A 22,852-nucleotide genomic window follows, 5' to 3' on the forward strand; every position below is an offset into this window, starting at 1 on the left:
CCCCATGCTCCAGCCATTGTTTCCTGAACACTCGCTGCCATGGTACAACTGCTATGATATATCAGGCTATGCTCTATACTTGCTCCATTTTGAGGCTCATCTCGAATGCCACCTTCTTTGCCTGCATTCCTTTATCTGACCCTCACACTTACTTGAAGATTCTTTTTGGCTACAGCCATTGCATGTGCCTGTCTTTAGCATTCATTTCATTCTGCCTTGTCTTCCCCACTACATAGTGAGCACTTTGAGGTCTTACTACTACTATTTTTAAAAAATTTATTTATTTTATTTATTTACTTTTGGCTGCTTTGGCTCTTTGTTGCTGTGCGCGGCTTTCTCTAGTTGCGGTGAGCGGGGCCTACTCTTCGTTGCGGTGCACGGGCTTCTTATTGCGGTGCCTTCTCTTGTTGCAGAGCATGGGCTCTAGGCATGTGGGCTTCAGTAGTTGTGGCACGCGGGCTCAGTAGTTGTGGCTCACAGGATCTAGAGCACAGGCTCAGTAGTTGTGGTGCACAGGCTTAGTTGCTCCGTGGCATGTGGGATCTTCCCGGACCAGGGCTCGAACCCGTGTCCCCTGCATTGGCAGGCGGATTCTTAACCACTGTGCCACCAGGGAAGCCCTACTACTATTATTTTAGGGATCGTTTCCATTCATTAATAATCTACCAATAATCTCTCTTATCTTTCTATACCTTTCCTGTCTTTCCAGCTCACTTACTCCAACAGTTCTTTGGTTCCCCCCCTTGGCCCTACAATCTAGTGATCCTAACACCTGTTCACCATTCCTTACCCATTTCATGTCCTCTCACTTCTCTTTTTATCCACTTCACTTCCAAGGTCCAATGTTATCATCATTCCCTTGATATGTCCTCTCCTCTCCTGCCCCGTCTTGCTTTGTTATTTTGCTTCACAAAATCCCTACCCTGGACAATCTAACTCTTCACTTACTCTCCACCTTTGGGAAAGTGGATGAAGAAAAACCCACAACTATATCAACTGGACTCTTAAAATTCATCACCACTAACCTCATGTGGGCCGTTAGTGCTACCTGGGAATCATTTTATTTTAAAAGTCCACCCACTTTCCCTAAATGATTATTTCATACCTTTTCTTTCCTCAAACTTCTGACACCTTCCGCTTTCTTTTCCCTCTCAGCAGATAGCTCACCCACCTGCATCCATGCCTGCATACCCAGTCCTCTCTTCGGTACTCTAAAAATCAATCCTTTCCTCTCTGCTCCAGCAATCCTCTCTCTTACTTACATAATTAATACTTCACTTTCCAAAGGATCATCCCATCAGCTTAAAAAAGTGCTATGTTATTTCTTACCTTAAAAAACAAAATCTCTCCTGACTCCATATCCCCTTCTAGCTACCACACTTGCATCTGCTGTTCTTTTTACCTTGATTGCCACCCATCCTAGATATACTCTTGGTCAGTCTCTTACTTTAAGTCTTTTCTCAAATGTTTCCTTATCCATGAGGACTTTTCTGACCACCCTTAGACTCTCAGCCTCTCCCATATAAGCTCATATAAGCTCCCATCTATCTTTCTTCCTTCCCAAATATATTTTTCTCCTGTCAACTTATGATTATATATATACATATTCATAGGTATGTGTATATATGTATACAATCATAAGTAAATAAGGAGAAAATATGATTTATAAATTATATTTATAAATATATATTATTTATTTATTTATAATTTTATATATAGTTTATATAATTGTCACTCTTCCCCCATTGAAATATAAGCTGCATGAAGGCAGAGTTTTGTTTGTTTTGTTTACTGTTGTATCCTCAGTACCTAGAACAGTGCCTAGCACATAGTAGACTCAATAACTATTTTTAAAATAAATGAACAAGTCCTCATGATAACCCTACAAGGTAGATCTACTTTTATCTCCTCCATTTTATAAATGAGGGAACTGAGGTTCAGATAGGTTAAGGAACTAACCTTAAATCACACAACTCATAAGTGGCAGAGCTGAGGTTGGAATTAAGGTGTGTCTTCCTTTAAAGCCCACAACTTTAACCACTGTGGTATACTGCCTTCTCTATATCCCTGCAATCAGTCTTCTTAAGTGTATCACCACTGCCTCTGCCTCTCTCCAATAACTTTTTTTTAAAATTTATTTATTTATTTTTGGCTGTGTTGGGTCTTCGTTTCTGTGCGAGGGCTTTCTCCAGTTGCGGCAAGCAGGGGTCACTCTTCATCGCGGTGCGCGGGCCTCTCACTATCATGGCCTCTCGTTGCGGAGCACAGGCTCCAGACGCGCAGGCTCAGTAGTTGTGGCTCACGGGCCTAGTTGCTCCGCGGCATGTGGGATCTTCCCAGACCAGGCTCGAACCCGTGTCCCCTGCATTGACAGGCAGATTCTCAACCACTGCACCCCCAGGGAAGCCCTCTCCAATAACTCTTACCAGGATCTCTAAAGCCTCCATCCTTGACCCCACTGCTCTATCCTTTTTTTGGTTTAATTAATTTATTTATTTTTGGCTTCGTCGGGTCTTAGTTGCAGCACGCAGGATATCTTCGTTGAGGCATGTGGGATCTTTCGTTGAGGCGCGCGGGCTCTTTGTTGTGGTGCCCGGGCTTCTCTCTAGCTGCTGCGCGCAGGCTCCAGGTCGCGTGGGCTCTGTAGTTTGCAGCACGTGGGCTCTAATTGAGGAGCACGAGCTCAGTGATTGTGGCGCGGGCTTAGTTGCCCCAATGCATGTGGGATCTTAGTTCCCTGACAGGGATCGAACCAGCGTCCCCTGCACTGTAAGGCAGATTCTTTACCACTGGACCACCAGGGAAGCCCCTCACTGTTCCATCCTTTACACAGAGCCAGAGTGACGTGTGTGTGTGTGTGTGTGTGTGTGTGTGTGTACAGTTAAGTGGTTTTTACTGTACTCACAGAGTTGCACAACCATCACCATTATCTAATTACAGGACATTTTCATCACTCCAAAAAGAAACCCTGTACCCACTAGCAGTCACTCTTCTTTTCCCCTTCCCCCAGCTCCTGGCAACTGCTAATCTACTTTCTGTCTCCATGGATTTGCCTTTTTTGGACATTTCATAGAAATGGATTCATACAATATGTGGTTTTTTGTGTCTGGCTTCTTTCCCTTCCTTCAGTGTTCATCCATGTTGCAGCATGTATCAGTAGTTCATTCTTTTTTATTGCCGAATAATAATACTCCATTGTATGGCTATACCACATGTATTTATCTATTCATCAGTGATGAGCATTTGGGTTGTTTCCATCTTTGGCTATTATGAATAATGCCACTAGGAACATTCATATACAAGTTTTTATGTGACTACGTTTTTAATTATGTTAGCTATATACCTAGGAATAGAATTGTTGGTGCCTATGGTAACTCTATGTTTTACTCTTTGAGGAACTGCCAAATTGTTTTCCAAAGTGGCTGTACCATTTTACACATCCACCAGCAATGTATGAGGGATCCAATTTCTCCACATCCTTACCAACACTGAATATTGCAACAATCTCAACGACATCACTATTTTGCATGTGGATATACAGTTGTTACTGTCCATTTTTAAAATTATAGCCATTTTAGTGGGTGTGAAGCAGTATTTCATTGTGGTTTTGATTTGTATTTCCCAAATGAGTAATGATGTTGAGCATCTTTTTGTGCACTTTTCGGCCATTTGTATATATTCTTTGGAGAAATATTGACTCAAATCTTTTACCCATTTTCAATTGGTTGAGTTGTAAGAGTTCTTCATATATTCTGGATAGTCCACTTATCAGATATATGATTTGCAAATATTTCCTCCCATTCCTTGGATTGTCTTTTCACTTTCTTGATGGTGTCCTTTGAAACACAAAAGTTTTAAATTTTGATGAAATTCAATTTACCTATTTTCCTTTTGCTGCTTATGCTTTTGGTGTTACATCTAAGAAATCATTGCCTAATTCAAAGTCATGAAGATTTACATCTATGTTTTTCTTCTTAGAGTTTTATAGTCTTACATTTGCATCAATGATCTATTTTGAGTTGGTTTTTGTATATGGTATGAGGAGGAAGCCTAACTTCATTCTTTTTGTTTGTTTGTTTGTGGTTTTATTTATTTATTTATTCTTTTTGTTTGTTTGTTTGGTTGCGCTGCGTAGCATGAGGGATCTTAGTTCCAGGGATCAAACTCCTGCCCCCTGCAGTGGAAGAACGGAGTCCTAACCACTGGACCGCCAGGGAATTCCTTAACTTCATTCTTTTGCGTGTGGACATCCAGTTGTCCCAGTACCATTTGTTGAAAAGACTATTCTTCCCCCAACTTGAATTGTCTTGGCAATCCTGTGGAAAATCAATGGACCATAAATGTACGGGCTTATTTTTGAAGTCTCAATTCTATTCCATTGATTTATATGTCTCCCCTTATGCCAGTACCACACTAACTTGATTACTGTACTTTTATGGTAAGTTTGAAATCAGGAATTATGAGTCTTCCAACTCTGTTCTTCATTTTCAAGATTGAGTCCCTTGCAATTCCATAGAAATTTTAGAATTGTTAGTTTCTGCAAAGAAGTTAGGTGAAATTCTGATAGGACTTGCCTTGAATCTGTAGATCAGTTTAGGGAATACTAAGTTTTCTAATCCATGAACCTGAGAAGTGTTTCCATTTATTTAGGTCTTCTTTAATTTCTTTCAATGATGTTTTTGTAGTTTTCAGTTACAAGTCTTATACTTCTTCTTTGGTTGAACATCATCTGAAATCTTTGACTTGCATATAGAGACAATATTGAAAATAACAACAAAATACCCTCTCGAACACTGAGCACTGAGGGTGTATAATTACATTTATATACAGTTAAATGCAAATATGATGCTACCATTCTATTTACATATTTTGATTTTCTGGACTGGGGGACAGAGTGGATAGTGTCTCCAGTGCAAGTATGTGCTCTTTTTTGTCTCTTAGTACCAAATGTTGCTGTGAATTGGGACAGTCTCCTCAGATTTTTAAAATTTGACAGACTTACTTCAGATCTCTGTTAGGGGTGAGACAGTGTTTATCAGTAAAACTAATGAACACGGGACTGTTATAAAGATAATCAAATCCTTAATCATCATTGTCATAACCATAATGTGATAGTCCCCATTTGTAGGGCACTTATTCCCATTCCCATGTGCCAGACACTGTGCAAAGTGCTTTATAAGCATCAACTATTTAATTTTCTTAATCACTCTGATACAGTTTGCATAAAACTGAGGCTCGAAGACTTTCCATAACTTGTCCATGGTATTATAGCTTAAGTGGAGACCTTGATTCAATCTCAAATTTGTCTGATTTGAGACATCCTCTTAACCACTGTCCTGATGTTAGGGTTCCTGGCCTATAAACTTGACTTCCTTTTGGAAGGATAAAATAGGTTCCTGATTGTGCTTTTAAAAAATCAAGGCCACTAGATTTGAAAATACTATCAACACAAAACAATAATTGTCCCATTTGCTTCCAGTGGTGATTTTGCATCTCTGAGAATCTCCAGACAGACGCATTTCTCTAAGCCTCTTCTGGCCCAGCCATGATTCCCTCTGGGTATTTCCTAAAATTCCCTCCTGCATCTTCCTCTGCTAGTTCCTCCCTCTCCCATCCCCACCATGCTCCATCCCACCAAACATCTCAACATGCCCAGAACATACTTGTTCTTCTGTGCTTTGTTGACACATACTTCACCTGGAAAGACCTGGCTCTGTTGTAGGTCAATGGTCAGGGGTTTGATGAGAAGTCCCTGGAGGGTTTTAAACAGGGAAATGATAAGATCTAATGAACATTTTAAAAAGATCACTCTGTCTATTATAAGGATAACAGACGTAGGTGCAAACATGAAATTGGGGAGATTAGTTAAGGAGCTTTAGCAGTGGTCTAGGAAAAAGGTGATGGTGGCAGTGAAGATACTGAGAAATGGTCAGATCTGGAATATATTTTGAAAATAGAATTGGAATTTCAGATATATACTGGAGGTTGAGCTAGCAAAACTTGCTGATAGTTTGGATGTGGGCTATGAAAGAAAGCACAGAATCAAAGAAGAAGAGCAATGAAGGCCTGAACAAGGCATCCTCTATTTGTGTTATGAGATGTTCAATACACAGTCATCGTTTTACACTGAGACACAACTGTGATTGTGGCTTAGAAAATCTTTGATTGAAACAGTTGTCTATTTGTCATTATGTGTGCATGTGGGGTATCTTAGCTTTCTCCATGTACATGAACCTTCTAAGAGCAGGACACTGTGCTAGGTCTTTCACAAAAGTTGCATCATTTGACTTACCCCAAACCCTTAGAAGTAGGAGTTAATATCCCCATTTTACAGAGAAGGAAACTAAGACTTAATTTATGATTTCACTGAGGTTACATATTTAGTAATGGGCTGAGCTGAGACTTGAAGTCAAATTTTACTCTAAAGCCCCTGCTCTTGTCACTGCAATAATTCAAAGGTACAGAATCAGAATTCCCCAAACTTTTCTCCTCATTAATTGAAGCCTCTGTTGACCTTCATGTGCCCTACTTTAGAGCCCAAGGCTGGCAAACAGGACAGCTTTGTTCTGTCTGTAGCCCATCTGCAGACTTGCCTTGTGATTTAGGGCAAGCTTCTTAATTTGATGATGTCTCAGCATTCCCCCATGTTAAAGCAGGACTTGTAATTAGTGATGGAGACAATTCTTTGAAATCTGCAGATGAAAGGACCTGCAGCCTTGAGTGTAGATATTTTCTTTCCCATGGTGTTCTTTTTGTTTCATATAGCTTCCGGGACCCTTCATAAGGAAAGGAAAAAAAAAAAAAGAAAAGAAGAAAGAAAAAGGAAGGAAATAGGACAAGTGTAAAACTGTATTTGCTTGCTTGTTACAAGCCAGTGGAACTTTGGGGACGTAAATGTAATAATCTCCCTTACTCTACAGAACTCAATAAACATTACTAATAAATGAATAAATTTTATTCAAAAAAACTTTAAGGTAGGCCTTTTTTTTTTTTTCAACATTCAGGTTCCTTTATTGGTCTCACTGAAGATCTTTAAAAATGATTTCTATTTTGTTTCTGGCTTCTTAAATCCTAAATATTCTCCAGTAGGAAGCAAAAGGAGCTAACGCTTATGTAGTGTCTGCTGTGTGCCAGGTATCAGGCTAACTGCTTTCACATGAAACCTCGTTTAATCATCATAATAGCACTATCGGGTAGGTGTTATTATTACCTTCAATTTAAAGGAGAGGAAACCATGGCTTGGTATAGTTCTTTGACTTGTCCAAGGCCACAAAATTAGGAAGTCGGACTAAGCTGGGTCTTCCCAGTTCTAAATTCAGGCTCTTCTCAGGACACCCCCTTGCCCTGAAAAATTAGCAATGACGACAATTTTGAACTGTGCTATCACACCCTGGGTGTGTGTGGCATTTAAAAATCTCTTACTGCTTGTTCTTTCCAGTCCCTGGCACAGGGACAGTTATTTGTGTAGCACAATTGTTGTTATTGTGCAGCCTCACATATTTTTTCTGCCCTGGGCAAACATGAACAATAATGGGCTATATTTATGAAACCAGCAGCTTGGAAGCATGAGCTCCAGATTACCATGACAATTGTAGTATAATTTTTTTTTCTTTTTTTGTAGCTTAGCACTATTTATATAGAAGGCCTTTCTCAAAGTCTCATGCCAATAAACTGGTTCTTTGTATACGCAGAGGGCTCCTCACAGGTTTTTTTCCCCCATAGTTTCGATCAATCAGCCTGCATTTCTAAAAGCTGACATCACAGACATGCAGTGTTCATGAAGAGCTGATATGACAGTCACCTCCCAAAGTTGGAAAATAAAGAAATAAAAGTAGCTGTGGTTTCTCTTAAGGATGGACTGGGGAGGGGGTGTGGAGTTAGAGTAGGATAGAAAGATGGAAAGACAGGCTGATGACAAAGCTGTTCATGATCTAAGTTCTCTTCTTCAAGATCATCTTGGGTTTAGGGTTACTATAAATCCATAGCCTCATCTTCAGCTTTCCATGGTCAAAAGCTCCATATTATGAAGTCTTCTCGGGAGTGATCAATGTCTGCAGGACACCAGCAACATGCCCTAGTAAAAAGCACATTTGAGTCAGAACACCTATGTATAATTCCTAGCCTTGTCACTATGAATTTGGACAAATTCCTCTTCTGTATAATAAAATTAAATAACCCCTATAGTGAGGATTAAATGAAATAATGTATGTTAAGGCAGCAATTGTTGGCTATCAGTATCCAGAAGTAAGTCATCGCACACAACTTTACCTAGAGAAACAATGACAGGGATATATGTGTCAGCTGTTCAAAGCATTCCTTTCTAATAGTTAATGTATCTGCAAAACTGACTTAGTAATTGGAGGGTTGTTTGACAGGTAGAGAGTTAAATGGTGATGTTGAAGAATGGTATCCTTATAGGGACTTCCCTGGTGGTCCAGCGGTTAAGACTTCACCACAGAGGGTGCGGGTTCAATCCCTGGTGGAGGAGCTAAGATTCCACATGCCTCGTGGCCAAAAAACCAAACCATAAAAAAAAACAGAAGCAATACTGTAACAAACTCAATAAAGACTTTAAAAATGGTCCACATCAAGAAAAAAAAAAAAAAGAATGGTATCCTTATATTAATAGCTGCCACTTACTGAACACCCATTTCAGGCCAGGCTCTTTGATAAGACATTTATGCATGATTTCTAGTCCTTACGCCATCCCTACAAGGTAGGTATTATTATCTCCAATGTACACATGAAGAATATGAAGCTTACAGACCCAGAGACATTAAGTTGCCCCACAAAAAACAGATAAGTCCTTTTTGTCTGCTCCATGAAGCTCATTCGTTTTACAGTGAATTAGATCATAACATATCTTCCATTAGCTACATTTTACCCTCCTAAAATACATCTGGGATATGACCCAGTGCTTTGATGAGATCTGGGACATGAATTTGCAAACTCTCATTGGTGTGCCATCTAAAAAAACATCCAGTCCCGGAAGTTCTAGGCCTTTTCCGGAGTTTGGACCATCACTCCCATCCCCCCACTATGTCAAGTTTTTAATTTAAACCAGAACCAATGAGCAAAGAAGGAAGCCAATACAAATTATTGGTGGTCTGGAAAGGAGCCTGGGGCAATTCCCATACAAGTAGTCTTCCCTTGCTTAGGGGTCTGATTATCATTATTATTATTTTAACCAAGGCCCAAACCTGCTCTAATATGGTTTGGAGGAGTCTCCTTGAATAGCAAGCGAATTTGTACTCCCAGTAGCAATTTATTCCATGACTTTAAGATTTCTTAACTAAATCCATGTAGCTACATCTTTAGGTATTTCCATATATGTTATCTCATTCATCCTCACAATAACCCTAAGGTTGTACAAGTAGTAAATAGTTGAGACAGGATTGGAACCTAGATGTTTCTGATGTCCAAGCCCTGTTTATTCCACTATGGTATACTGCTTTGGTTATTGGCTGTATAACCTTGGGAAAATCACTTCTTGTCTATGACCTTCAGTTACCTCATCAGTAAAGTGGGTATGATGATTACTACCTTTCATAGTTGTTAAGTTCAAAAGTGATAATATAAATTAGAAAATTAAAGTAGAAACATCAGTGGTGGTTATAGCTGATAAATGTACCAGGTGGAAAAGGAGTAATTTAAAACATTATTTCCCCTTCTCCCTTAAGTTAAAAAGAATAACAGCAAAAAGAGGCCAAAGGAGACTCTCTTGAGTAAGTTGTTGCTCACCAGACCTGCATGGCTGGCTCTTCGTTGGCTGGACCTTGTAAAAATGGGGTCTGAGTACAGTCAGGAATTTCTGAGGGCATTTCTGGGATGGTTTGCCTGTGGTGGTAAAGGTCTAAAACCTTACATGGGGCTAACTCCATCCTTGGCCTTGTTCAGTTGGCCCTCCTTGTGTGTCAAACGGGCACTACTACAAGAATGCTAACAGGGGTGTGGGCCTGATAGAGCTATGGTTTGTCGTTGTGGGAAGCCAACATGACTGAGAAAGGAAGACCCATTCCGGGCAAAGACGTTTATTGAGGCCTACTCTGTGCTAGGCCAGATTGTGAGAGGGATGTAGTTGTGAGTCAGCCCTCTATTCTCATGGATTTTACAATCTAGTGGGGGTATAGAAAAGCCCTCAACTAACTCTTAAAAACAAGGCAGAGTGTAAGGATCATATCAGAGCAACTAAGAGGTGGGGTGGAATTTCCTAGAAGGTTTCTTGAAGTAGGTGGCATATAAGCCAAGCCTTTAAGGATGAGGATTTCAAGTAACTGATTGGTTATTTCAACTGAAGAAGGCAGCATGAGAAAGTGTAGGCTGTGTTATGTTTAACTTGGCAGGAACTAAGGCCTTGTACTGAGTACATAACACATTCTAGTGTCTGAGGATATAGAAATATATCAGCAACAGTCCTTGCCATTGAGGGGCTCTCAGTCTAGTGGGTAGACAGATGTAAAGTCATTAGAGTGATGATGACTTCATAAGGTAGAGAAGAAATGTTAAAAAGAAGAGTGTGTAACTCCGACTTGGGAGGTCAGGAGATGTTTTGCAAAGGAGGTGATACTTGAGTTGTGTCTTGAGAAAGTAGGAGGGGTTTGCCAGGTGGACTAAGGGAGGAGTTGGAGTGCTGAGCTTTTTTATTGAACAGTCTGAGTATGGTAGGCAGCAAGTGGGCTAGGAGAGTATTCTTTCCCCTTCCCACCTAGATTTTCATTTAAGAGTCTTCTCTTTCGATATCACCCCCTAATAGCCGATGGTTAAAATGAAAAGTATTGGAGTCTGACCTGGATTCTAATCCACCAGCTATCTAATCAGCTTTATGACTTTACGTATGACACATATTTGTGTTTCAGTTTCCTAATTTGAACAACTTATTTATGTCTCAGTTCCTTCACTTATACAATTTAAAAATAAAGCGTCCAGCACAGATTCTGGCATATGTAAAGTACCACTATTATTTCCGGTCATTATCTCATTTAGTTCTCACAAACAACTTGGACTTTGGGTATAATTCTTCCGAAGCAGAAGCTTAGAGTGGGTAGGTGACTTGCTTAAAGTTCTCAGGACAATCTGGAGTTGTCTCTGCCTCCACAGCTCGTGCGACTTAATTTCATCTCCGCTCCGGGTTTTCTCAGGTGGCCCCAGCGGCAGGCTCCAGTCCGGCGGCAAAACCTCCGGCGCCAGGATTTGGGGGCCGCCGCGGCCTGCGCCCAGGGGGCGGGGCCGGGCGGGGCCGGGCGGGGCGGGGATGGGCGGGGCCAGGCGGGGCGGGGCGGGAGAGAGGAGGGAAGTTGTCGAAGTTAGGGGAGACGCCCGCCTGCCCGCCCGGGCCTCGCCTCCGGCTGCTCCCTCCGCCTCTTCCCCGCCCCGAGCCCCCGTCAGCCCGTCCTTCCTTCCCCTCCCGTGCATGATGGAAACACCATGGCTGCGGCGGCCCAGCTCTCTCTGACACAGGTAACGCCACCCGCCAGTCCGCCTGGCTCGGACGGCCGGTGTCCCCGGCCCCCTCCCCCACCGTCCTATGGTTCACCGACCTGGGCAGTTTCTCTCCGCCCCTGGCGGGGCGGCCGATACTGAGAGCGAGCGCGCGCGCGTGTGAGTGTGTGTACGTGTGTGTGTGTGTGTGTGTGTGTGTGTGTGTGAGAGTGTGAGTGTGACTGGGTGAGGACGCCATCCCGAGACGGCAGCTCAACCGCGGCAGCCGCGACCCCGCCCCGGCCGGTCGGCGCCGCAGCCCCGCCCCACGCGGCGCCCCCTCCTCCCGACCCCGCCGTGCCCCCCGCCTTGCTTGGTGTGTGCCCGCTCCTCTCACTCCAGTTTGCCTTCACCCACCCAGGAAGTTTCCTCCTTCCAGGCCAGAAGCACCCCAGGTGAGCTCCTGTTGAGCTCTCGCGGATCAGCCTCATCCTCGGGTCAGCCCTTGCCCCACACGAGGCTCGCCCTCGGGACAGGCAGAGTCACCTTCCTGAGCCAGGCGCTCAGGGTCGCCTCCCAGCTAGTCTTTCCTCTCTAAACCGGCCTTTTCCCAGCGGAGTCCGACGAAAACCCTTCTCCAGCAGTTTTCTCCAGTCAGTCTCTCTTCCACATAAGTCTCATTCTACCAGAGCGCGTACTTACCTTGCTAGCCCTTCCTGGACTCAGCCTCTTCCCCTCCTGATCAGGTTTCCTGCTGGGTCAGATCCCCCGATTCAGTCTTTTCCTCCTCAGTTCTGCTACCACTCCTACCCGGTGGGCTCTATCGCTGTCCAAGCGGAAAACAGGGAAACATCCTTGAACAGGTGTGATGGTCCCACCAGTCTTGGTGCTGGGAAGGACGTAAGAGGTCACGTGTACTGGGGGAATCTTCACCAAAACCTGTTCTCAGGGTCTTTTCTCTTGCCATTCTGCTTCCTTCAGAGTCAGTCCTCGTGCTTCCCAGAAGACCGCTCAGCATCACTCTGGGAGCCTTGTTCCTCCCTCTCTGTAAAGAAAGCCAATTGTAATCTTCCCGTGATGTCCTGAATGGTGAGGGGGATGTGCACCTGTCAGTCCCTTCCCGCTTTTGACCACCACCCCAGCCTCACCTTCTCAGCCTGTTCTCTGCAGAGCTGGTGGCCATGGACTTCTCCGTTGGGGCCCACCCCAGCCTTCCTGCCTGCCCTGTAGTATCTCCCCGCCACCTTGTGGTCTCCTTGGCCTGGATTCGTCAGGGCATCTAAGGCAGAACACTGGGATAGGTTATACATTGGGGCGGGAGAGTTTCCTGTGTTGGGATCAAGAGACTTTGGGGGTCTTTTGCCTAGCATTCAAGGATAGAGATACTGAGTGAAAAATGTTCTCCCCAGGAACCAGGAATCACGTTAATAACTTGTGCCTCAGTTAGCATAACTAACTTCGGCTTGCAGGAATTTTCAGCTTCATAAGTGAAGTCTGTTTCTTTCCCAGTTTATTTGGTGTTGCTCATCCTATTTTGACAAGCAGATATTGGGGAAGAATACTTGGAAAATGGTGATTTAATCTTGGTAGCGAATCTCTTTGGAAGGGTCCTCCTGAAAACTCAGATTCGGGGAATGACAACATTGACTTTTGGGTGTTCACTTTTTAAGTCTAGTTAGTGATATGCATTAAGCAAGATCCTGTTGGCAGGCTGTTGCTTTCTGGCTCTTTTGGCCAATTCCAGCGGGAATTCTCCCCTCTTGAAGATTTTGTTCCCCTGAGGACTTCTGTAGATTTGCTTCTTAATTGTGTGCATACTTTATTCTCTCCTTGGGTAAGACCATGTTTTCAGTTTCTATTTACTATCATCTCTGGATATTTTCTTCAGGCTCTGTCAATTTTATAGACAGTTAAGTAATTTAAATATGTTCTTGTGGTTATATATTTAAATATTAACATCTACACAAAGTTAATACTGAATCAGGAGTATTATCCTTCATTATTTCACATATAAGAGAACAAACACTGATGGTTCATATATATTGAATAGCCAAATAAGTCAGTTTAGAATATTTTGATTTTAAGACATTAAGAGGCAATAAGGTATATTGTAAAGGCACAGGAAAAAGAAACTTCGCAAGTGTTAGTATATGCCTAATGTGCCTCCTTGTTATTTAAAAACTTCGCTGATTTGTGTTTTTTAATTTAATTTTTTAACTGCTTGAGGCAAATAAACTGAGATAACAGTGCACCCTGGTTTCACATTCATTATTGATTTGTTTATGTCACCATCTCCCCCCTGCCCCAGCACACATTTAGACATAGCTATACTCAAGTGAGATCCTCCAAGGCAGGGACATCTTTCAATTCATCTGTTTCCCTCAGTGCCCATCTGGAAGAAAGTGATTAATAACTGTTTGTCTTATGAATGGCTGAAAGTTCTAAAGGGCTGTATGACAGTTACAAAGATTAAACTGATGCTGAAGTTAGTTTCTGCCTCTGATCATGAGATGATAATAGTTTTGGAGTAGGTTCATTCATTCAACCAATATTTGTTAAGTACCTTTTATGTGCTATGCACTGTACTGGGATTGTCTTGTGTATAATTTTTTGCCTTTATCAACTAAGCAAAACTAACAGTTGGGGGAAAAACACCTGAAAAATATTTTAATTTACTCTTTCCTTCCTCTTTCTCCTGCCTGCCAACCAACCCTCCAACTCCCCAACCACCAAAATAAATTATGTAAATTATCATGGTCTAGCTTCTAGACAGGATAGACTATTAGAATAATGAAATGTTAGTTTCATTCCCAGCTCTGCCAGGAGCTAACTGTATGGCATTAAGTCTCCAGGCCTCAGTTTTCTTAGCTTTAATATTCATTCAACAAATATGTACTGACCATTTATTATGTACTAGGAATTATTCTAGGTACTGAGGATATACTAATGAACAAAATAGATGGTAATTCTTGGAGCTTGGAGACAAAAAACACATGGAGCTTACATTCTAGTTGGAGAGTTTGAATTAGCGGATCTAAGGACCTTTCCAAAGAACATTCTTTTTTATAGATCATATTCTATGATTTGGAGATCTAGTGGTGACTTTCCTACGGTACTTTAGTGCTATATAGCCTTAGTGGTTTTTTTAAAAATAAATTTATTTACTTATTTATTTTTGGCTGCATTGGGTCTTGGCTGCTGCATGCAGGCTTCCTCTAGTTGCAGCGAGCGGGGGCTACTCTTAGTTTCAGTGCGCGGGCTTCTCATTGTGGTGGCTTCTCTTGTTGCGGAGCATGGGCTCTAGGTGCGTGGGCTTCAGTAGTTGTGGCTCGTGGGCTCTAGAGCGCAGGCTCAGTAGTTGTGGCGCACGGGTTTAGTTGCTTTGCAGCATGTGGGATCTTCCCGGCCCAGGGGTCGAACCCGTGTCCCCTGCATTGGCAGGTGGATTCTTAACCACTGCGCCACCAGGGAAGTCCAGCCTTAGTGTTTTTTAATTTTAATTTTCTTCGCTAGGTATTCTATTCTTGTCAATAAGAAGTAAAACTTGAGTGAGAAAGATCTTGTGATTTTTGCTTATGGTGGTAGATTACAAAAAAATATTAATGCTTCCTCTTTTTAAACTTTGCTGATTGCCCATTTCTTCCTTAAGGCTGTATCTCTAATAATAATGATAATAATACTATTAGCTTCCCTTTGGGTGTTACTGTATGCCAAGAATTTTACTTCACTTAACCTAACACTCCATTTTACAAATGAGGGAAATAATTTACGTAAATTAGTAAGTGATAGATCTAAGATTTGAACCAAAGTCTGTAGGACTTCAAAATCTGTCCACTGTACTTCTCTGTGTACTACATGCTCGGCGTATCCATTGCTCCCTTGTATTTTTTATTCTTTTTTTCAGTATATGCCTTGTTTTCCTAATTAGGTACTAAACTTCTTGAGTATGGAAGCATTATCTTTTGCCTCTGAATCTCCAGTACCTTTCATGGTTTCTTGACAGTACAATTGTGGGTGCGCAAGTACTGCTCTTGGTGATGAGGAAGGTTTTGTTTTACTGAAAGATGGCATAATATGAGTATTTTAAATAATCATCCATCAGTTCAGCTTTATGCTGAAGTTTTCTTGTTTTAATTTAGCAAGGATTCTTTTTTTTAATAATAAAAAAGCCTTTAGAATGGGACTTAATTAAAACAATCTTAATATTTGATCAAAAACAATACATGCTATAAGGATACTTTTTTTTTAATGCTGTTTTTAAATTGCAAGAGTGATAAAACTGCATTACAGAAAATTTGGAAATTGGAGGGAAAAAAATCTCCCATAATTTCAGTTTTTGGTGTTTATTTTCAATTAAAGTAGACAGTATGTGTTACTATGGGTATCACCTTTGCGGTCTGGTTTAACAGTTATGATGGTAAATACAGGGCAGAGTGTGAAAATTACAACATGTTCTCAGAAGCAGAAAAGGAGTATTTATTCAACATGACAAACCATTTGAGTTCCTACTATGGGAAAGGCACGATAATGATATTTTTCTTTTTTGCCTGCAATTACAGTCCAGTATATTCAGGAAATCTTTGTTTCCTTGAGCAGTATTTAACAGTTTTCAAAAATGGCTTGGAATGTTCAGCATTTGGGAGGAGCTGTCACAGTTAAAATTAATTAGGAACAGTTGGTTTGTCCAATAGAGTGTATTCTTTTGTTTTCACTCTATTTGCAGACAGAACAATGATAACAGACTAACATGTAGTAGAAAAAGATTGAGCATCTTTATTTAGTAACGAATCATAGTTCTAATCTCCTCTCTCACTAATAGTCTAATTTAAGGTCTCAATCTAAGGTGTTTTACTTGCTCTTCAAGGAATTTTAAACACAGTTATATGCTTCTTTGTTTTGTGAATTTTGGACTTAATAAAATTGGAACTCTGGAAACCAAAATCAGGAAAATGGCTTAAGCGAGAGAAGGGGTGGGAGAGGGAGGTATGTGTGTGGGGGGGGAAGATCCATTGATAGAGGTCTGGGTAATTTGGAGAATTGGTAGAAATAAATGAAAAATTAATCTAGGCAGAGTTCGTTAGGCAAACCCATATACTAAAAGTTCATTTTAAAGTAGTGGAAGTCTCATCAACAAGATAAAATATTATATCTTCATTAAAAATTATGTTTATTAGGAGCTTTTGTTAATCTGAGGGATGTTGTAATTTGAATGCTGTATTACAGTACAGTGGAAACATTTTATTTAGACAAATAATCTAATCCACTTAAGCATCATAGAAAAAAGACTGGAAGAAAAAACACCAAGATTTTATGATAGCATGGTTATAATTTTTACTTACCTTCTTTTCAACAGTGAGCATGTATTTCTTCTGTCATCAGCCAACTTAGCATTTCTATTTGACAACTTTTTTGAAAATTCACCCTTTTACATTGAAATCAATAACTATATGTAATATTGATATCAACTATACTTCAATTAAAAAAATAAATAGCTATATGTTAAGTAAAAATTTGTGTTCTAAGATGGCATCTATCTTCACATTTCATCTTAAACATTCCCGTGTTTGGGTTTAGAGAAATTGGCCAGAAGAATGATAAAAATTATTATCACAATTGGTTTGGAGAATTCAGTCAGAGGACTAATTTATAATTTTGTGTGCTGCTTTATAATTTACGAAGCATTTTATGCTCTCTCATTTGATCTTCACAATAATCAGTAAGCTAGACTATTATTATCATTATTTCAAATTAGAGAATACTGAGGCTCAGAATTTTGACTTAGGTTTATGCTGGCTCTTTTCCTTACCGACTGTAAAACTTCTGTTAAAAAAAAATTCACACACACCAGTGAAAGTCTCCATCCTGCTCTTGGCCTTCAATCCCATTCCAAGAGGCAGTCATTCTTGATGTTTCTTGTGTGTATTTCCAGCAATAGTCTGTGATGTAGTTGCAAAAAATATATATATATATACACACACACATATATGCGCACACACACATATATATAAGATATGCTATATATATAGTGTGAGTGTATGTATATTTCTTTTGAATAAGCTGCATATTTTGTGGCTTATTATTATTTAGTGTAATTGATCTAGGAGTTTGTCCTGTACAAGCACATGCATATTTCCCTCATTATTTCCAACACTTGAGAATATTCCTTTATATGAATATACTGTAATTTATTTAACTAGCCACCTAATGATGGACTTTTATATTGTTTCTGATCTTTTGTTGTTACCAACAGTGCTGCAGTGAATATTCTTTTATACATCTTTGTGCACATGTGTATGTGCATTAATTTTTAGTAGGTATAATTTGGGGCCAAAGGATATTTTTAATTTGGATAGATACTGCCAGTTTACATTCAGAAAGGTTATACCATCAACAGTGTTTGTACCTTTTCCCCATCAACGTGGTATATTATCAAGTTTTGGTCATTGTTAACCTGGTATATAATAATGATGTTTGTTGAAAGTTGGCCTCATGCACTGTGCTTTCCTATCACATAAGTGTGAGCTTTTTAATGTTTTGTACAAAAGTAAGATAGAAGTGAGGTATAAGAAACTTTGTGATATAAATAATGCTTTAATGAATTGCAAGTGCAATTAAAAAATAATGGTTGGTACTACAAAGCTACAGTAATCAAAGCAGTATGGTACTGGCACAAAAACAGACACATAGATCAATGGAACAGAATAGAGAGCCCAGAAATAAACCCATGCACTTACGGTCAGTTAACCTATGACAAAGGAGGCAAGAATATACAATGGAGAAAAGACAGTCTCTTCAGTAAGTGGTGCTGGGAAAACTGGACATCTACATGTAAAAGAATGAAATTAGAACATTCTCTAATACCATATACAAAAATAAACTCAAATGGATTAAAGACCTAAATGTAAGACGTAAAACCATAAAACTCCTAGAAGAAAACATAGGCAGGACACTCTTTGACATAAATTGTAGCAACATTTTTTTGGATCTGTTTCCTAAAGCAAAGGAAATAAAAGCAAAAATAAACAAATGGACCTAATTAAATGTAAAGCTTTTGCACAGCAAAGGAAACCATCAACAAAACAAAAAGACAGCCTACTGAATGGGAGAAAATATTTGCAAATGATATGACTGATAAGGGGTTTATATCCAACATATATAGATAGCTCATAACTCAACATCAAAAAAAACCCAACCTGATTAAACAATGGACAGAAGAACTGAATAGGCATTTTTGCAAAGAGGACATGCAGATGGCCAACAGGCACATGAAAAGATGCTCAACATTGCTAATCATAAGGGACAATGCAAATCAAAACCATAATGAGATATCACACACCTGTCAGAATGACTATCATCAAAAAGAACACAAATAACAAATGTTGGTGAGGATGTGGAGAAAAGGGAACCTCCATGCACTGTTGGATGTAAATTGATGTAGCCACTGTGAAAAACAGTATGGAGGTTTCTCAAAAAATTAAAAATAGAACTACCATGTAACCCAGCAATTCCATTCCTGGGTATATATCCAAAAAAACACAGAAACACTAATTTGAAAAGATACATGCACCCCAATGTTCATAGCAACATTATTTACAATTGTCAAGACATGGAAGCAACCTGTGTCCATCAACAGGTGACTGGATAAAGAAGATGTGGTATGTATATATATGCAATGGAAATATTACTCAGCCATAAAAAAGAATGAAATTTTGCCATTTGTAGCAACGTGGATGGACTTGGAGGGCATTATGCTAAGTGAAATAAATCAGACAGAGAAAGACAAATACTGTATGATAGCACTTATACGTGGAATCTAAAAAATACAACAAGCTAGTGAATATAACAAAAAGAAGCAGAGTCACAGATACAAAGAAGAAACTAGTGGTTCAGTGAGGAGAGGGAAGGGGGAGGGGCAATATAGTGGTAGGGGATTAAGAGGTACAAAATATTATGTATAAAATAAGCTACGAGGATATATTGTACAACATGGGGAATATAGCCAATATTTCATAATAACTATAAATGGAGTGTAACCTTTAAAAATTGTGAATCACTATATTGTACAATTGTAACTGATATTGTACATCAAGAACACTTCAATTTAAAAAAAGAAAAAATAATAAAGGTTGGAGGTCTTTTAAAAACTTGTTTTTACGCAGTACAACTATGCAAAGAAAAGTAAGCCTCACTTCCTCGTTAGATTGGGAATTTTGTAATGGGGATTTAACAGTACCAGGAGTTTCCCATCTGAAATAATCAAGCTGCTTATTTCTTGTTATGTCTTCAGTAAAAATTTGGCCAAGAACATACTTTTGGGGGGAAAACTTCTATATTACAATACTTTTTTTTTTTAAGATCATGGCTTCTCAACCTTGGCACTGTTGACATTTTGGGCCAGATAATTCTTTTGTGTGGGGGGCTGTCCTGTGCATTGTGGGATGTTTTGCAGCGCCTTATCCACAAGATGCTAGTAGCACTCTTCCCAGCTGGGGCCATCAAAATATTTCCATACATTGCCAGAAATTTCCTGGGGCACAAAATTGCCCCAAGTTGAGAATCACTGATTTAAATATACTTTTTGAAGTTAGTGATCCACTAAGGCATTTGGGAATTACAGAAATATGTGCTTTCTTGGGATAGGGACAGAGGGAATAGTTTCTCTTCATATTTTAATTTCTAAACCTGCCATGAGCCATGAATGACTAATTGTGCATGGATATTGAGCTTAAAAAAATGATAAGACGACTGAAAATCGTGAACTTAATTTTATGTGTGATTTCTCTGCCTTTCTTAGTGTGGTCTTACTTTAGTTGTGGAACAATTCTATCTAGTGGGCTAAATATTAATGCAAAGATCCTGGAAGGAAAACATTCTTATGCCACTATTGAGAAGGAAGAGGACTGATGTTATGTAAACTAATAAGCAGTAGGTACTTTTAGGTGATTTACATATATTATTTCACTTAATATTCACAGCCTTTCTATGAGTAGGGATTAATCTTCTGCATTACTTACTCAGGGTTATGTTGTAAGTGGTAGATTTGAGATTTGAACCTGGGCACATCTGTTCTAAAGCACATTTGCTATGCTGCTTCCTGTAAACAGCCATTGACAATATTTCAGACAAATTTAGGGATAAAAATGAACATTCACATGATATTACATTCCTCTGTTGTTATGTAAAAGGAGCAAATTACTCAGTGGGATCTGTGTGTGAGTGTGTGTGTGAGAGAGAGAAAGAGAGAGAGAGAGAGAGAGAGAGACAGAGAAGAGGTCAGTTTGAGGATAATAATAATTAATGCATATTGAGAACTTATGATTTGTCAGGCACTGTTTTCAATAATCCTTACAACCTGTTAACCAGATCATCCTTATTATTCTTGTTTTATAAAAAGAGAAAACTTAGGCACACAGGTGAAGTAACTTGTTCAAGGTCAAGCTACTGTTAAGTGGTAGAGCCAGGGTTATAACCTAGGTAGTGTAAACAGCTTATATAAATTGAACGAGTCTGTATTTCTGAGGGCAAAATAGCTCTGACAGAACTAATTAATGGTGCCATTCCTTGGTTATAACTGAACATATGTTCTAGGCTGCAACATCTTACGTGAAAATCAACTTTTCATTGCATAGACCACATCTCTAGAAAGTGATTGTTGTACCAAGTTATAGTGGAGGGTTTTTGTAGACATGATAGAAGGTAGTTTTACATTTTGCTACCTCTAGGAATTTATTGCTTATGAAAACCTAAGCTTATTTAGGTTAGTGTACGTCACGCCAGTATTTACGTTTAAGCTAATAGTCTCTTGGACATGGTAGTTTGGACTTGGAGTTCCTTCAGTATCGTATTACTAAAGATCATACCGTGTATCAGAGAAAATTTTCCCTAAAAAACAAACTATTTTACTAAGTAAAATAGAACTGCTAGGTCTGGGGATTTCTGGTGCTCCAGATATGAACAATTGTTGAGAGCTAGGGTGAAAAAAATGGGAGTCTCGGGCTTTGCAGTCAGAATGTCTTGAGGTAAACAAGACTTATTTTCCTTTAACCTAACTAAAAAATTAATTATCTTTTGAACTATATCTGCATTTAGAAATATGAGCCATATCAAGTACTTTTATTTTATTTATTTTTTTAATACTTTAAAAATATATTTTAATTTATTTTTGGTTGCGTTGGGTCTTCGTTGCTGCGCGTGGGCTTTCTCTAGTTGCGGTGAGCGGGGGCTACTCTTTGTTGTGATGCACAGGCTTCTCATTGTGGTGGCTTTTCTTGTTGCGGAGCACGGGCTCTGGGCATGCGGGCTTCAGTAGTTGCAGCATGCGGGCTCAGTAATTTTGGCTCGCAGGCTCTAGAGCGCAGGCCCAGTAGTTGTGGTGCACAGGCTTAGTTGCTCTGTGGCATGTGGGATCTTCCTGGACCAGGGCTTGAACCCGTATCCCCTGCATTGGCAGGCGGATTCTCCGCCGCTGCACCACCAGGGAAGTCCTCAAGTACTTTTTTTTTTTTTTTTTTTAATAAATTTGTTTATTTTTGGCTGTGTTGGGTCCTGTAGTTGCAGTGAGTGGGGGCTACTCTTCATTGCGGTGCACGGACTTCTCATTGTGGTGGCTTCTCTTGTTGCAAAGCACGGGTTCTAGGTGCCCAGGCTTCAGTAGTGGTGGCATGAGGGCTCTAGAGCGCAGGCTCAGTAGTTGTGACACACGGGATTAGTTGCTCTGCGGCATATGGGATCTTACTGGACCAAGGCTCGAACCCGTGTCCCCTGCATTGGCAGGCGGATTCTTAACCACTGTGCCACCAGGGAAGCCCCAGTCCTCAAGTACTTTTAATAAAAGTACTAGAGGTACTGAATTTATAAAATGTTTAAAAATTGTTTATTTGTAAAGAGATGTTCTTTGAGCTTCCTGCCCTATTATTTCATTCTTTTTATTTCTTCTTTGGCTGCGTTGGGTCTTCGTTGCTGAGCGTGGGCTTTCTCTAGTTGCGGCGAGTGGGAGCTTCTCTTCGTTGCGGTGTGCCAGCTTCTCATTGTGGTGGCTTCTCTTGTGGCGGAGCATGGGCTCTAGGTGCACAGGCTTAAGTAGTTGCAGCACACGGGCTCAGTCGTTGAGTCATGTGGGCCCTGGAGTGCGTGGGCTTCAGTAGTGGTGCGTGGGCTCAGTAGTTGTGGCGTGTGAGCTTTAGGGCGCTCAGGCTTCAGTAGTTGTGGTGCGTGGGCTCAGTAGTTGTAGCTCACGGGCTTTAGAGCACAGGCTCAGTGTTGTGGCTCATGGGCCTAGTTGCTCTGTGGCATGTGGGATCTTCCCGGACCAGGGATTGAACCCCTGTCCCCTGCATTGGCAGGCGGATTCTTAACCACTGCGCTACCAGGGAAGTCCTATTTCTTTAAAATTAAAAAAAAATTACTTTTTAAACAGCCATATTGATGTATGATT

General features: G+C 40.3%; 1 protein-coding gene and 1 pseudogene across 4 annotated transcripts in view; one reads left to right on the forward strand and one right to left on the reverse strand.

Moving 5' to 3' along the window:
* LOC309645229 (SCAN domain-containing protein 3 pseudogene) overlaps positions 1-22,852 on the reverse strand; it is a 203,951-nt pseudogene that overhangs the window by 102,933 nt on the left and 78,166 nt on the right. The window lies entirely within an intron of this gene.
* Positions 11,266-22,852, forward strand: part of EPS15 (epidermal growth factor receptor pathway substrate 15) — a 157,149-nt gene continuing 145,562 nt past the window's right edge. The window contains exon 1 of one of the 3 annotated variants that reach the window (XM_082429174.1): positions 11,266-11,457. In XM_082429174.1, the coding sequence (XP_082285300.1) occupies positions 11,425-11,457 (33 nt within the window). In that variant the 5' untranslated portion in view covers positions 11,266-11,424. The remainder of the gene's footprint in view (positions 11,458-22,852) is intronic. The other 2 variants (XM_082429172.1, XM_082429173.1) reach the window with 2 other exon arrangements.

The sequence above is a fragment of the Balaenoptera physalus genome, assembly GCF_965194825.1.
Source record: "Balaenoptera physalus genome assembly, chromosome: 1".
NCBI classification, from domain to species: domain Eukaryota; kingdom Metazoa; phylum Chordata; class Mammalia; order Artiodactyla; family Balaenopteridae; genus Balaenoptera; species Balaenoptera physalus.